Source organism: Leptopilina heterotoma, unplaced genomic scaffold (genome assembly GCF_015476425.1).
Source record: "Leptopilina heterotoma isolate Lh14 unplaced genomic scaffold, ASM1547642v1 Lhet_24, whole genome shotgun sequence".
Lineage (NCBI taxonomy): Eukaryota > Metazoa > Arthropoda > Insecta > Hymenoptera > Figitidae > Leptopilina > Leptopilina heterotoma.
In genome coordinates, this window is record NW_025110956.1 from 4,370,278 (window position 1) to 4,387,099 (window position 16,822).

At 21.9% G+C, this 16,822-nt stretch overlaps 2 protein-coding genes across 2 annotated transcripts; one reads left to right on the top strand and one right to left on the bottom strand.

The window, feature by feature from the left end:
* The first annotated feature begins 2,960 nt into the window (after nt 1-2,960).
* Nucleotides 2,961-10,491, top strand: LOC122502836 (L-threonine 3-dehydrogenase, mitochondrial). Its single transcript, XM_043613125.1, has 5 exons — nt 2,961-4,136; nt 6,669-6,932; nt 7,421-7,681; nt 9,830-10,096; nt 10,270-10,491. Exons 1-5 carry the CDS (start codon nt 3,986-3,988, stop codon nt 10,431-10,433), a joined length of 1,107 nt encoding a protein of 368 aa, XP_043469060.1. The 5' UTR covers nt 2,961-3,985; the 3' UTR covers nt 10,434-10,491.
* On the bottom strand, nt 10,446-16,694 carry LOC122502835 (DNA primase large subunit-like). The gene is made up of 7 exons (XM_043613124.1): nt 16,446-16,694; nt 14,675-14,882; nt 14,015-14,334; nt 13,700-13,918; nt 13,470-13,607; nt 11,182-11,560; nt 10,446-10,956 (listed from the first exon to the last, which is right to left on the bottom strand). The coding sequence occupies exons 2-7, from the start codon at nt 14,841-14,843 to the stop codon at nt 10,631-10,633; spliced, it is 1,551 nt and encodes a 516-aa protein (XP_043469059.1). The 5' UTR covers nt 14,844-14,882; nt 16,446-16,694; the 3' UTR covers nt 10,446-10,630.
* Nucleotides 16,695-16,822: the final 128 nt, after the last annotated feature.

Consider the following 16,822-nt stretch of genomic DNA (forward strand, 5'->3'; position numbering starts at 1 on the left):
CAATTTTCATTTTCCGGTGATTTCTGAAATCAGAAACGAAAATTTTAGTTTATGACGAAAGTGAAACACTTTTTTCTTTAAAGAAACTAGTTTTTGAATTAATTAAGTAATTATTGAATTAAATTATTAATAATTAAAAATTGAAAATTCTGTTAAAATTAATTAAATTAATTTCATTAATTTAATTAATTATAATTAATTAAAAAATTATTACTTAATTAAATTTAAAGAAATAATTACAATTACAAAAAACAATTACAAATTCTAAGTTTTAATACTTTTGTTACAATTCTGAAAAAATAATGTAGACAGTTTTTAAAATAATTTTGATTAGTTTTCGAAGTACTTTTAAGTTTCAGGATAAACTATTGCTGAAAAGATCGTGGATTCTAAAACGAATTAGTTTTCCATACAGTGAATGTAATTTCTTGTTTCAATCCTCTGAGGTATTGAGTTTTCGTAACCGATTTGCATTTATCAAGCATAATTTAAATAAATACGGTAAGCGAACTTATTTTTTAATCCTCCGGTCAAATTTTCGATGTTATCTGATTTTCAAAAGCTTTCTCTCTATCTTTTTAGCATAAATTATTTTTTTAGGGTTGGCACAAAAATTTGATTTTATTTTTCCCCTGATTTCCAGACAGAATTTTGACTTTCTATCAGAAACCTAAAAAGACTAAAAAATTTCAAATTTAAAACCTTTTGAAAATTGAAATTCAATTATATAAAAATTGAAACGCAATTCTATCAAAATTCAATTATTTCTTGAATTCTTAAATTTATTCCCTAAAAATTTTCAAAATTTTCAAATTAGAACCTTCTAATATTTAATTGCTTATAAAAATTGTAAACGTAACTCTTTCAAAATTCATTTTTTTAATTTTTAAGAGAAATTATTCGCTAAATAATTTTTTAATAATAATTTTATGAAAGTCATCAAGAATTAAGTTATTTAAAATATATTCAATTTCATATTCTGTAATTATTCTGTTTAAAAATTTTAATTTTAATTATTCTGTTCAATTATTGGCAGAAATAGAACAAAATTTATAAGGCAAATAAAAAAATTTCAAAAAAAATTCAATGTTTTTAATATTTTCAAAGACTTTAAAATTTCAAGTAATAACTTCGAAAAAATAATCATTTTCAAAGAATTATTTTTCACCAAAAACCAGAATTTTTTTTATAAATTCTAGAAATTCAATATTTTTTCCAGGATCTTTTATAAAACAATTGTTATTTTCAGAAATAGTTGTGTAAAAAACAGCATTAAAGTGTCCAAATCGCATGTAAAATAAGTTATTTTCGAAAGAGTTACAATTAACATAATTTTATTAATTAATTAGTTAATTTAAAGAAGAAAAAATTTTAAGAATTTTAAATTAAAAATTTTATTTAAAAATTAAAATTTACATAAAATTTATTCAAAAATTCTGAAAAATAAATTTTTTAAACATTTCATTTCTATTTTTAAAAAATAATTCAATTTATATAAACAAGTAATTGAAATTTTTTTTAAGTAATTAAAATTTCCAAACTTCTATTAAAAAAAAAGTTAAGAATTTTATTGAAATTCTCGAAAATAATCGAGGGACGTTCGACACATTAATGTTTAAAATAATTGAAATTTCCTAAAATTCTCTAGAAAATAATTTAATTTATTTAAAAAATTTTCAATTATCTTTGAAAAAATTAAACTAAAATACGTTTAAAAACTAATGTCGTGAAATTTTCTCAATTATTTTTATGTTTTTATAAATTGAAATAAAATTCTTTAAAAAATTTAATTATTTTCTAGAAAATTTTAGGAAATTTTAATTATTTAAAACATTTTCAATTGTCTTAAAGCAAAAAAGAACTGAAATATTTTTAAAAAATTAATGTGTCGAACGTCCCTCGATTATTTTCAAGAATTTCAATAAAATTCTTAATTTTCTTTCTGATTTCCTAAAAAACTAAAACTAAACTAAACTAAAACTAAACCTAAAACTCTATAGAAAATAATTGAATTTTTTAAAAGAATTATATTAAAATTGATAAGAATAATCGAGAAAAATTCGCCACATTAATTATTAAAAATATTTTAGTTCTATTTTTTCCATGAAAATTGAAATTTTCTAAAATTCACTAGAAGATAATTGAAGTTTTTACATAATTGAAATTTTCTAAAATTCTCTACAAAATAATTGAATTTTTTTAATAATTGAAATTTTCTAAAATTCTCTACAAAATAATTGAGTTTTTTTAATAATTTAATTTTTCTAAAATTCTCTAGAAAATAATTCAATTTTTTAAAGAATTTTACTGAAATTCTTGAATCGAGGGACGATCGACGCATTCATTTTTTTTAAATATTTCAGATAGTTAATTGAATTTTTATTTAAACAAGTAATTCAAATTTTTTTAAATGATTCAAATTTTTTAAAATTCAATTTTAATCAATTAATTACGTTGAGATAAAAAATACTTTCTCAAATTCAGATATTAGTAAAAAAAATATAAATAAAATGAAAATAAATTTACAAATAATTTTCCATTTAAGGTAAATTAATTTTTTTTTTAAATTAAAAAAAATTAAATAATTGAAGTAAATTTAAAAAAAAAGAAAAAATAAAACCGCTTTAGACAGACACCTTCCCGTTGGCTTACTTTTTTCAAGGAAAAAATATGAAAACAAAAAAAAAATCACCGTCTGTTCGACTATTTTTATCCAATTCTAAAATCAACTTTCAGTTAAACAAAAAATTGATTCCTGTCCTATGATTATAACTGACCAATAGAATCTCTGGATATCCTGCCAAGCCCTCAACTTGCGTCTAGCGTGATTTTTTCAGGTAACAGAGGCCAATTCAAAAACCGGTCCATCTACTTTTTACGTCAGCATCTTTCGATTCTTGAACTCCTTCTAAAACTAAAAATGAAAAAATCTGTTACAATTTTGAAAAAAAATTTTTATAATAAAGAATAAAACATTAGTTTTGCCTCTCAGTCGATTTTCTTATAAATTACAAATTTTTAGTTTTTATTCAGTCTGAAGAAAACTATTAAGTTCAAAAACTGGAAAAATCGACTGAGACCCAAAATTAATCTATTTTCTACGGGGTGAAGAAAAAAATTAAAATTAAAAATAAAAATTTTAAAAAAATTAAAATTTCTTCATTAAAACAAAAAAAGAAACAACTACTTAGATATTTATCCAATATAAGATAATTTATCAAATTTGCAATTATCCGAAATTTTATCTAATTTCCAGAATGTAAAATGAATTGCGTAATTTAAGTACAATAATCATAATTACCTAATAATATTATTTAATTCACCTGAATAATAAACTATTTGAGACATTTTAAGACCTTGAAAAAAATAGACAAACGATGAGCTGGAATTTTAAAAGCTTACAAGTATAACATGTGCGAAAAACGAGTTTTTCAAGATTTGAAACATAAGCACGTGTTCTGAACCACGTGTGTTTTTGTAAAATCTAACGTCAAATCAGAGAAAGCAAAAATAACGTGCGTCTATTGCATTCATTGAAAAGTATTGGCTGTACAGGAAAGAATGTGATAGTCAATCGAAACCTACAATTCACCTCGAGTTCCTTTACAATGCATACTCTAGCCCACCAATACACATCAATCTCCTAACTGGTTTTCAAAATGATTTATAAAAGTCAACTTCTACAGTATTTCCAGGCTTCTACACATATTTTACTTTAGTACTAAAGCAGAATTCGAACAGAATCTATCTGTTCATCTAGCAACAATTCTCTGAAAAAAAATTAAAATAATAAATAAAAATATTTATTAAAAATATTAATTGTCTACAGAAAGAATTTTTATTAATTTTTTTTCTTTTTTTTTTGGCAAAAACTGAATAGGAAAATTTTTTACTAAATCGATTAAAAAGTACAATTTCGATTTTTTTTTAATTAAGACTAAGGAAAGAAAAAAGTCATCGATATTGTGTTCCGTAAATTATAATCATGTTAATTAGAGGCTTTAGAAAAATTTTAGAAAAAGCTCCTAGGGAATTTAAGAGGAATTTCAGTTCGACTGCGATTGCTTGTAGAGAAAAGGAAAGACTTTACGACAATTCGAACCAAATTATCCGGCCACCGAGAATATTAATTACAGGTCAGTTTATTTTCTATGGCAAATCAAAACGAAATTAATTTAAATTTTGTATTTAAAATTATTAAAATTTGCTTAAAATAGTTACAAAATTATTTGAATCTACAGTTTCTGTTAATTTGACTTGAATTTATAATTCACTTTTACTTTCAATATGTCTCAAAGTTTGAAACATTGTTTCTCCAATTATTCGAAGAATCTTTTATTTTTCTCTCGTATTTAAATATATATTAACAAAGATTTATTAATTTATAATTTTTGATTTCAATTTGTATTCAGTATTAATAAAAATTTATTAATTTATGATTTTTATGTTCAACTCGTTTTTACATTTCAATATTTATTAATTTTAGATTTTTATTTTTTACTCGTCTTTATACAAAAATTTATTAATTTACGATTTCTAAGTACTTTCCAGTCGTTTTTATATATATATATATTAATAAAAATGTGTAAAATTATGATTTTTATTTTCAATTTGTTTTTACATATTTGTTTAATTTGTTAAATTTTTAATTTTTATTTTCTACTCGTTTTTCTATATTAATAAGGATTTATTATTTGTTTTTATTTTTTTTTAATAGAGATTTATTAATTTATGATTTAATCGAACACCTAATAAAGAAAACAAAAAAGAATAATTTGCATGAAAAATTATAAATTCTACAGAATCAATAGAAACGTGTAGGACAAAATATTAAAAAAATAGATTCGCGTGGTAGAATAAATTAATGACTCAAGGAATTAAATTCTTTAAACACGGACAAAACAGACGTGTTTTTCTTTAAGCAAATAAACATATTTTTCTTTCGGTAAACAAATTTTTATTAAGTACATAAACATAATTTTTCTAAGAAAATAAACGCATTTTTTCTATCTACTTAATTTTTTTGAGAAAACAAACATATTTTTTCTATCTATTTAATTATGTTTGAGAAAATAAACATATTTTTTCTATCTACTTAATTTTGTTTGAGAAAATAAACAAATTAAAACAAAATTTGACATTAAAAATATTTACATTGTTTACTAATTAAACAAGAAAGAATATTTGTATTTTAATAAATGAAAATATTTTTCATAAATATATCATTCCGCTATCTATAAAAACGAGTTTTCTTCGTATAGATACATTTTTCTTCTAAAATTAACAGGAAAAAAAATTAAATAAAACTCATTAAAAAATTTTTTAAAAACAATTTAATAATTTCTTTATATTTAAATTGTATTTTTTAATTATATATTCTATTTTCTGTATTAATAATCGTTGTATTCCGGTTATTTGTTCGCAGTTTGAAATTCGTTGTTTGCTTTTTAGTTTCCTCACTTTTTAAATAATTTTCCTTTTCAAATGTTTTCAATTTTAAAAATAATGTATTTAAAATCATTGAATTCTTGGAAAGAATTTTGTTCAAAAATTTGAAATTAATTTAGTTTCTTCGAAAAATTTTATTATTCATAAAAATAATTGAATTCTTGTGAAGAATTTCTTTGACTTTTTTAAAAAAATAATGGAGTTTCTTTAATTATTTTAATTGGAAATTTTGAATATAAAAAAATAGAATTTTATGAACAATTTTTTTCATGGTTTAAAATTAACGGGTTTATTAATAATTGAAAACAAACATTTGATCATTGAATTTACAATTCTTATAAATAATTTAATTCATTCCAGGAATTTTATTAAAATATTGAAAATAATTTAATTCATTCGAAGAATAGTTATTATTAAAGGTTTCAAGAATAATTGAATTATTTCAAAAAATTTCTTAATTTTTTGAATATAAATGCTTTTTTTAATTATTCTAATTAATAATTTTACTATTAAATCTTATTAAAATTGTAAATAGAAAATTTAATTCTTTTAAACAATTTTATTAAAGTTTTTCTTCAAAAAATAATTAAATTCTTTTAAAGAATTTCTTTAAGTTTTTTTTGAAAATAATGTAGTTTTTAAAATAATTTTATTTAGAAATTTTTAAATAATTGAATTAAACAAAGAATTTCTTTCAAATTTGTAAAATAATCGAGTCTGTTAATAATTATAGTAAAAAATTTGATTATTGAATTTTGTTAAAATTGTATTGAAAATAATTCAATTCCTGAGAAAAATTTTATTATTTATAAAAATAATTGAATTGTTTCCAAAAATTTTACTATTTATAAATATAATTGAATTATTTCAAAAAATTTTACTATTTATAAAACTAATGTAATTGTTTTCAAAAATTTATTAAAATTTTAGAAAATAATTGAATTCTATCGAAAAATTTTATTAAAATTGTAAAAAGTAATTGAATTCCTGCAAAAAATTTTATTATTTATAAAAATAATTTAATTGTTTTCAAATCGTTTAAAAACTAATTTTTGAATTATTAATTAAACTACTAAATGAAAATTAACAAACAAATTAATTAAAAACTCTGAATACTAAAAATATTTCTAGGTACTAATTTTTGAATTATTAATTAAACTACTAAATTAAAATTAACAAACAAATTAATTAAAAACTCTGAATACTAAAAATATTTCTAGGTGGACTTGGCCAGTTAGGAACAGAGTGTGCAAAACTTTTGCGCAAAAACTACGGAAACGAAAATGTCATATTGTCCGACATTATTAAACCAACTGAAGAAGGTCTTTCGAATGGACCATTTATTTTCGCCGACATTCTCGATTTTAAAGGACTGCAAAAGATTGTCGTAAATCACAGAATAGATTGGCTCATTCATTTTAGTGCACTTTTAAGTGCAGTCGGTGAACAGAATGTCCCCCTCGCTGTTCGAGTAAATATCGAAGGTGATTATAACAACTAATCCATCAAAACTCGAGAAAAGTAAATTATAAGCGTCAAAAATATGTTAATTACTTTGGTATTTAAATTCTTCAGACACAATAATGCAACCATTGTTTTCTATTGCGAAATTATTAATTAAGTTCAATTAAATCATCATTATTAGCATTAAAAACAGAACTGTCACTTTTGTATAAGAAAAGAATGATTTTTTTCATTTTACTTTCGTGCGTTAATTGTTGAAAAAAAAGAAAAATTGTCGCTTGTAGAAAGCAAAACCAGAGAAAGTAAATTAACTCTGTACATAATGTTTTTAAAATACTAGCTCTGGTCAATTTTTTTCTATCTCAATTATTTTTTGAAACTATATATTTATAAAAAATTTCTCTCATTTCGATTTTATTTATTAATTCTCTCGTTTCGATTTTATTTGTTAATTCTCTCGATTTCGATTTTATTTACTAATTCACTCGATTTCGATTTTAATTATTAGGCATGCATAATGTTATTGAATTGGCAAAGCAGTATAATTTGAGAATTTTCGTACCATCAACTATTGGTGCTTTTGGTCCTGATTCGCCGAGAAATCCAACACCGAATGTCACGATTCAAAGGCCAAGAACAATTTATGGAGTCAGCAAAGTGCACGCCGAACTTCTTGGCGAATATTATCATCATAGATTTGGATTGGATTTCCGTTGTCTTCGATTCCCGGGTGTCATCAGCAGTGATCCGCCAGGAGGTGGAACTACTGGTAAAAAAAATATTTATTATTATCATTTAATTTAAATAAAATATAAAATTTTTATTAAAAATTGAATTATTATTTCATGGTATTTTTTATTAATTTTTATTGCTTGTGTTACTAATTTTCATAGTTTTTTAGATTTATTATTTATTTTGTAAAAGATAAAAATCCAGGAAAGTAATAAATTATTTTCATCAATTTTGATATGATTCTTTATGAAAATTCAATTATTTTCAATACAATTTTTAGTAAATTTCTCGAAAGAAATTTAATTTTCTTCGAAACAACTTAATTATTTTCAAAAATTTGAATGAAATTCTTGGCAAGAATTCAATTATTTTCAATACAATTTTTACTAAATTCCTCGAAAGAATTTTAATTTTCTTCAAACCAATTCATTTATTTCAAAAATTTATATAAAATTCTTGCCAAGAATTCAATTATTTTCAAAAATGTTTATAAAATCCTTAGAGCAAAAACTCAATTATTTTTAAAAACAATAATATTATTTGTAGAAATTCAATTATTTTCAATGCAATTTCAAAAAAGTTTCTCGAAAACATTCAATTATTTGAAAAAATTGTATTAAATTAACATTATAAATAACACAATTCTTTGTGAGAGAAATTCAATTGTTTAAAAATATTTTAATGAAATTCTTGTCAAAACTTAAATTATCCTTGTATCTTTTGATTACATTCTTTCTAAGAATTCATTTTTTTTAAATGAAATTCTTCCAAAGAATTGAATTATCTTCATAAATAATAAAATTTCTATCGCCAGAAATTCAATTATTTTCAATTTTAAATAATTTTAATAAAATTCTTCAATAGAATTCAAATATTTTTATCAATTTAGATTTAAAATTCTCTTTACGAATCCAATTATTTGTTTAAATAAAATTTTTCTATGTAAAATTAAACTATTTTTAAATTTTTTGATAAAATTTGTTATGAATTCAATTAATTTTATAAAAAATAAAATTTCGTGAAAGAATTCAATTCTTTTCAAAATTTGTTTATTAAAATTAAATTATTTTCAATACATTTTTAATTAAATTTCTTAAAAGAATAACATTACTTTCAAAAATTTTAATGAAATTATTTAAAACAAATAAATTTTTTTAAAAATTTTTTAATAAAATTCGTCGTAAAAATTGAACTATTTTCATAAGTTTTGATAAAATTCTCTAAAAAAATTTAATTGAAATTCAGTATTCAATATTAATTAATAATTCAATCAATTGTACTTAAAAAATTTTAAAATAGTTTAATTTTAGAAGAGTTACCTTTACAATTTTTTATAAATAATTAAATTTCAAAAGGTTTCAAATTTGAACGTTCAGAAAATTGGAATTTTAAATAATTTTAATTTAAAATTCTAAAAAATTTAGTTTTTGAAAAATTTTATTAAAATTTTTTTTGAAATTTGTTGATAATTCTTAAATATTAACTGCAAAAAATTTTCGAATAATCGAAATTTCGTAAAATTGCATTGTAAACAAGAGGACTTTAGAATTATTTTAGGTAAACTTTCTCTTTTTTTCTTTGAATAATTGAATTCTCAAAGACGATTCTGAAAAATTATTAAAAAATAGTTTTAAAGAAGAATTAAAATTTTAAAATTATAGAAAATAATAGAATTTAAATTTTGCAAAGTTAAATTTTTGTGTTTAAAAAAAAATTTGTAAAATAATCACAAATTTCTTTTGTAATTTTTCTCAATAAAAAAATTTGAATGAAAAAATGATTTTTTTTTCCATTTAAATTGACGATTTAGTTTTGAACTTCAGCAACATTGTGAATTTTCTCGAAACGAGTTAAAAATTTTATTTTGAATACATTCATGCAAGCACATAACAAATGGAAATCACGCAGCATTTAACTGCGAAATCTCTTTTCTCTGTGAAGTAGAGCACGATATAGAATATCAGCGGTTAACTTAATTGTGTAATAACATCAGACAAAAATCTATATTGAAGGCGCATTCGTAATTGGAGAACAGTAAACTTACTTTGATATTCTCGTGTCGATTTCCTTTTAATAGATCAAGATTTTTAATACATAAAAAATTTAGTTCAAACATATTAAATTTTCAATATTAAATTTCCATGGAAATTAATAAATTTTTCTTTTTAAAAATGTTTAATTACAGATTATGCAGTTGCTGTCTTTCACGAAGGATTATTGAATAAAAAATACGATTGTTATTTGGAGCCACATACCCGATTGCCAATGATGTACATTGATGATTGTCTCTCATCACTTTTCCAGTTCTTGAACACTCCAAACGATAAATTACGAAGAAGAGTTTATAACGTCACGGCAATGAGTTTCTCTCCAGAGGAACTTTTCACTGAGTTGACGAAATATATTCCTGATTTGCAAATTTCTTACAATCCCGATAGCAGGCAACTTATTGGTAAATTTTTTAATCTGTAAAAGAAACTTAAATTCCTTTTTTTATATAATTAATAAAATTTAGAAATTTTTTTGGTAAATTTTTGCCTGAAAAAGAAAAACTCTTTTTAATTTAATTTATAGTAGAATTCTTAAATTGAAATGTAAATTTCAAATTGAATTGATTGTTTTCAGCTGATTCGTGGCCTCAAGTATTCGATGACAGTGAAGCGAGAGAAGACTGGGGATGGCAGCACAATTATGATCTTGAAAAACTCGTTCACTCAATGGTTCGTGATGTTAGTGAAAATTTCCTACCCAAGTTTCATCGACTCCAGGAAGTGAATAGTTATGTTTAAAAAGACGAAAAATTGATAATTGATAATTTTCATTTTTTAATAAAATTTTGATAAACAATTATAGTGGTTTTTTTCGGAGTTTCCTAGTAATCGTTAAATTAGAGTAAAAAACAAATGAAATTTACAAATGAACAATGTTAAATTGAATCTAAATATTTTAAGTTAGTGTGTTAAAATTATATTTACGAATTTAATGTTTAGAACACATCACTAAAGTCCTCATTGGTAAACTCCATGAGTTCGGGGTCAATCTCTTTCTTCTCTTTTTTCACTACAGTTCTTGGTGCTTCTGTTTTTCTCGTAGGAGTTTCCACTTTCGCCCTCACATTTTGTGACAATTTATCTCCGTCTTTTTGGCTCGATTCATTTGATCCTTTAGTGAGTATTTCACGACTCTCTGCATAATAGACATTCGGATGAACAATCGGTCTTCCCGGTGGACGTTTATGCGTCACATCGAAGCACATTTGACAAGCTAAATTGTAATGTCCACCTGTCGCCAGATCTGCGATTTCCGTTACATCTGAAAAGTGTGTGAAATTTCTATTTATTTCGTCAAAAAAATTAATTCGTTTCTGTAAACTGTTTTATTTTTAGTTTATAAAACTGTAAAAAGGGTTAAACTTAATTGTTCTAATACTTACAATCAAGTAATTAAATATTCCAATTTTAAAAAATATTTTTTGGCAAATTTAAATAAAAAAAAGGAACTCAAAGAAAGAGAGAAAATTATTGAAAATTGATTTACTTTCAGAGCGTAGTCCATATGAACATAATTTTGCTTTTAAGATGTCTTTTGGCATTTGTTTATAGGGACATCCGTGAAATTCGCCGGGACCAACCATTTCGGTGATGATTTTTGTGCATCCGTATGGAGTGTAACTTGTTTGCTTTCCCTCCTTACCATACATATGCCTAATATTGTAACGATATTGTTTATTGAATTTATCCTCATCCATTTTTTGACAAAATTCCTGTTTCCAAAAAATTAGGGCATCTTCTAGACTCACTCCGATGCCTTTCATAAACAGCCCGTACTGTTGACGACCTCCGTGTTTCACATGATGATCTCTTCTTACAGTCTCATGAAGTGTTCTCATGCAAAGTGGATACGATATTTTTGATAACTGAAAGTAAAATTATGATAATAATAACAATGATCATTAGAATTGATCATAATTAGTCCGTTTTTTAATCTACTCCCTCTTTATCCTCATTCTGCCTTTTTTATTCCTGAAAATTAACAGAATCCCCAAAAGCAACTAAACTTTTTTCCCTAATTCATTTGTTTTCCTCTTTTCCCCCTTTTTATTACCATAAATTAACAGAATCACCTAAACCAACTAAATTTTTTTCACCTAATTACTATTTTTCCCTTTTTCCCCTTTTTTATTCCTGTAAACTAACAAAATCTCCTAAAACAACTAAAATCATGAATATTCTCCACTTTCGCCTTTTTTCAATATTTTTAACTTACAAAAATTGTTATTTTTTTTTATATAAAAATATTTAGTTACATTGAATAAAGTTAACAGTATGTTTTACTAATTTTTATTTAAATTACTTCGGATATTATAAAATTTATATTATTCTGGAAATAACAATTCTTAATATAGAATTTTACCATTTCCACAGTTAATTTTTGTAAAAAAGTTTTTTAAATTTTCTTTGAACGTAGTAAAACTTTGTTATTAACTATTATTTTCAGAGTAAATTTTTTTAACTTCTGAAGTAAATTTTTCTAATTTTTATAAAAATATTTTCTTCGAAAACAATAAAAGTTATTTTGGAAATAACAATTTTGTAATAGTCAATTTTAATATAATTTATAATTTTTCCTTTTAATTCTATGAATTTTATATTAATAAAATCTTAATTTAATATTTTGAAGATTAAAAAATACCAAAAATTAACTAAACCACTGTTTTCAATTAAAAATAAAATATTTCTTTTATAATTTTGAATCTGAAATAATTGAATTTTTGAGAAAAATTTTATCAAATTTTTAAAAATAATTGATTTTTTCATAAAATTTTATTAAAATTGAAAATAATTAAATTTCTGCAAAGAATTTTACTATTTATAAAAATAATTAAATTCTCACGAAGAACAATTTTTTTAATTGAAATCTTGGTAAAAAGTTTATTAAAATTTGTATTAAAAATAATTGAACTTTTCAGAATAATTGAATTTCTGCGAAGAATTTTATAAATTACATGAAAATAATTAAAATCTTCCTAAGAATTTAATAAAAATTTTCGATAATAATTGAATTTTTGAGAAAAATTTTATCAAATTTTTAAAAATAATTGAATCCTTTCGTAAAATATTATTAAAATTGAAAATAATTGAATTCCTGCGAATAATTTTACTATTTTTAAAAATAATTGAATTGTTCCAAAAAACAATTTTTTAAATTGAAATCTTGGTAAAATTTTTATTAAAATTCGTATTAAAAGTAATTGAACTTTTCAGAATAATTGAATTTCTGCGAAGAATTTTATAAATTATGAAAATAATTATAATCTTGCTAAGAATTTAATTAAAATTTTCGAAAACAATTGAATTTTTTGCAGGAATTTACTTAAAATTGTATTGAAAATATTTCAATTCTCATAAAGAATTTAATAAAAAATTTTTCAAAATAATTGAATTTTTGCGAAAAATTGTATTAAATTTTTTTTTAAATAATTGAATTCTTTTGATAAATTTTATTGAAATTGTATTGAAAATAATTTAATTCATGAGAAGAATTTGATTAAAGTCTTTGAAAAGAATAAATAAATATAATTAATTAGACGTTAAAGATTATTTAACTAATTAATTAATAATTTAATTTTTAATCTGAAATTTTTCCAAAATTGAAATTAATACATATTTAAAGGCGATTTTTTTAAAATTTTGGATAATTATTTTAAATGAAATACCGCATTTCGCGCGCTGTTAACATTTGCTATTAATAGTAATAATACCAATAAAAATAATGATAAATTAATAAAACCATTTCGTGAAATCTGAATCAATATAAAAACTTACCTCGTCCAACATTCCAATAGGCGTAGTTTCCGTCGACCAAACAGCTTTTGTCATTCCGGAAAAGGATTGTGGAAGATGTTTCAAAAAACCAGTGAGTCTTTCATCCGTTGATATATTTTCCAAATAATCCTTTGCGATCTGTAAAAATAATAAAATAAATATGTAATTATTTAAAAAAAAAACTTAGGAATAAAAATTACTATTTTTCACAAATCATTTATTCTACTTACATCCATCATTTTATTTAAATGTTCCTTGTAGATAGATACAATTACGGATATCAAATCATGATGCGGCACATAAGCCATGCCTTTTTTAATAAAAACTCTTCTGTCCTTAACCAAATCGGTAACTTTCTCAAATGGCAATTTATAATAATCTAAAGAACTATCAGCTTCTTTTATCGAATACAACTTGTCTCTTAATTCATTCTTTTCTTCCTCGGGAACCTTAGGAGAAAAATAAATAAATAAATATTGAAACAGAATATTTCATTCATTTATTTAGGTATTTAACATTTTACGAATACGTTATTAATTACTCACCAGGGAAAAATCGAAATTATTTGTGGACAAAATAAATTTAACGCTATCTTGAGCTAGATTAGTGAATCTTAATTTAAAAAATTCCACTTCTTTGGATATAAACCAATTTCGCAAATCGTCCGTTTGACAATAGGCTAGTCTGAGAATAAAATGAGAAATATGATCATGTCTTCTTGCTTCAACTGAACACGTTTTCCCGGTGCTTGTTAATAATTTTTGATACATAATATGATCTTTTCTTAAAGCATTTTCCAGTTGTTTTTTAAAATCATCTTGTGATTTATTTTCCTGAATGGAGACTGAGTCCAGTAACTGTAAAACTAAAAGTGAACAAAGTATAAGTATATTTTATTTAACATAATAAGTATAAGTATATTTTATTTAACAAAATTTCATTCTAGATTCGCGAAAACTAAATTAACAAACCGAATTTAATTTCGTGTCGACTTGGAACTAAAGTTTGGAAAAATTAAATATTTTGCTTGGAATTTTGCCAAAAATAGCCAATTTTACAGTTTTGGCCAGTTTTTTTAGAATGATCTGAAAGTTTTCTTAATTTATTTTGGGGTCGACACGAAACTGAATTAAATTTGTTAATAAATTAGGCATTATATTTAATAATATTCACAGAAATCGAAAGAATAACATAAAAACAAATACCTTTTAATCTTTCTAATCCTAATTCCTGAAATTCGACAAGAGAAATATTTCCACTTGGTGGCTCCTTATAAAACTGTAAATCACAGGGATAATTTTCATCAGATTCGTCTTTTCTTATAATACCGTACTTTCGTCTTTTACTTTGCGGTGTTCGTACTGTTATCTCCATCTTAAATTAAATTTGCACAAGGAAAAAAAATACTGGAACCTGTAAATTAACATGGAATGTTCAATATTATAATTATAAAACAAATAGTTACAGAGCAAATGTTTAAGAATTTTATTTCCCGAAATAATCACCCCAAAAATTAATACAAAAAGAATTCTATGTAATTTTCCCTTTTAATATAATTTTAATTCTATCTAGTTGAATCTTGCAAAGAATTATATTAAAAATTTTTAAAATACTTAATTGAATTCCTTCGAAGAATTTTATTAGAATTTTTTAAAAATCCTAATTCTTTTAAAGAATTTTTTTGAATTTTTTAAAAAATAATGGAGTTTTATTAATAATTTTCTCGATTTTAATTTAAAATTTTGAAACTAATTGAATTTTATGAAGAATCGCTTTCAAGTTTTTTAAATAATCGCATTTGCAAGAAATTGTAATTAAACATTTGATTATTGAATTTTATTAAAATTTTTAGAAAAATCATTAATTCATTTAAAGAATTTCTTTACGTTTTTTTTTTGAAATTATGTATTTTTTTAAATAATTTCAATTGGAAATTTTTAAATAATTGAATTAAACAAAGAATTTTTTCAAGTTTATAAAATAATCGCCTCTGTCAATAATTGTAATTAAAATTTTGATTACCTATTGAATTTTATTAAAATTGTATTGAAAATAATTTAATTCATGAGAAAAATTTTATTATTTTTTAAAAATAATTGAATTATTTCCAAGAATTTTGTTATTTAGAAAAATAATTAAATTATTTCCAAGAATTTATTAAAATTTTAGAAAATAATTGAATTCTATCGAAAAATGTTATTATAATTCTAAAAAATAATTGAATTCTTCCAAAAAATATTATTATTTATGAAAATGAAAATAATTGAATTCTGTCGATTTGTAAGAATTAATTAAATTTTTCTCAGAATTTTATTAAACTATTGAAAATAATTTAATTCTTTAGAAGAATTTCTTTGATATTTTTGAATATAATTGATTTCGTTAATAATTATTATAAACAATTTTATTAAATTACATTTTTTTTAAATTATTAATGAAAAATTAAATTCTTTTGAAGAATTTCTTTGAGTTTTTTTTTAAATAATGTAAATTTTAAAATATTTTTAATGGAAAATTTTGAAACTAATTTTATTAAAATAAAAACTATTAATTACTAATTGAATTTGTTTTAACTGTTTAAAATAATTGGGTTTTTTAATAATTATAATTAAAAATTTGATTATTCAATTTTATTAAAATAAGATCAAATTAATTATATTATTTTCTGTTTATAATTTTATTGATCATTAACTAATCATTAAAAAATATAAAATATTATTACGAACAAATTATTAATTACTTTCAATTCAAGTAGAATATAAATTTGTTTTGAGTGTTTTGAGAGTATAAATTTAGAGGAAATTAGAAGAGGATTTTTTCTCTAAACACGAGATTACTTTTTCTGTGCGAAGAATTTTTCTCGAAATAAAAAATTTAGACTCCAGATACTTTTGGTATCTAATTTTTTTGTTTCCAGAAAAATTCTCGAGAAATTAACAATAGGGGGATTTAAATAGAAAGTGCATTACAACTTACCAAGTTAATAAAATAATCCTCTGAAGTAATTACACAACTTTTGCTTAAAGTTCCAACTTGAAGTTCCAACAAAAAATGATTAAAAACATCATCAAACTGTCAACTATCCATAAATAATTCCAAACAGCTTTCAATTGTTGATATATTACTTATTTCGTTTAATTGTGACGAAATATTATTGCAACAAACAGACTAATTCTGACACGTGTAAACAAAGTTTCGGCCATTCTTGTTCATTCCCGCGATTCCCGCCAAACTGGTAAACAACCTGGAGAAATCTTCCAAAGTGGGAGAATTGTCAATTTGTGAGACGAGTTTTAATTTTTAAACTCACCACCAAATTGGAGCGCTACCATTAAAAGGTGTTTTCCTAACAA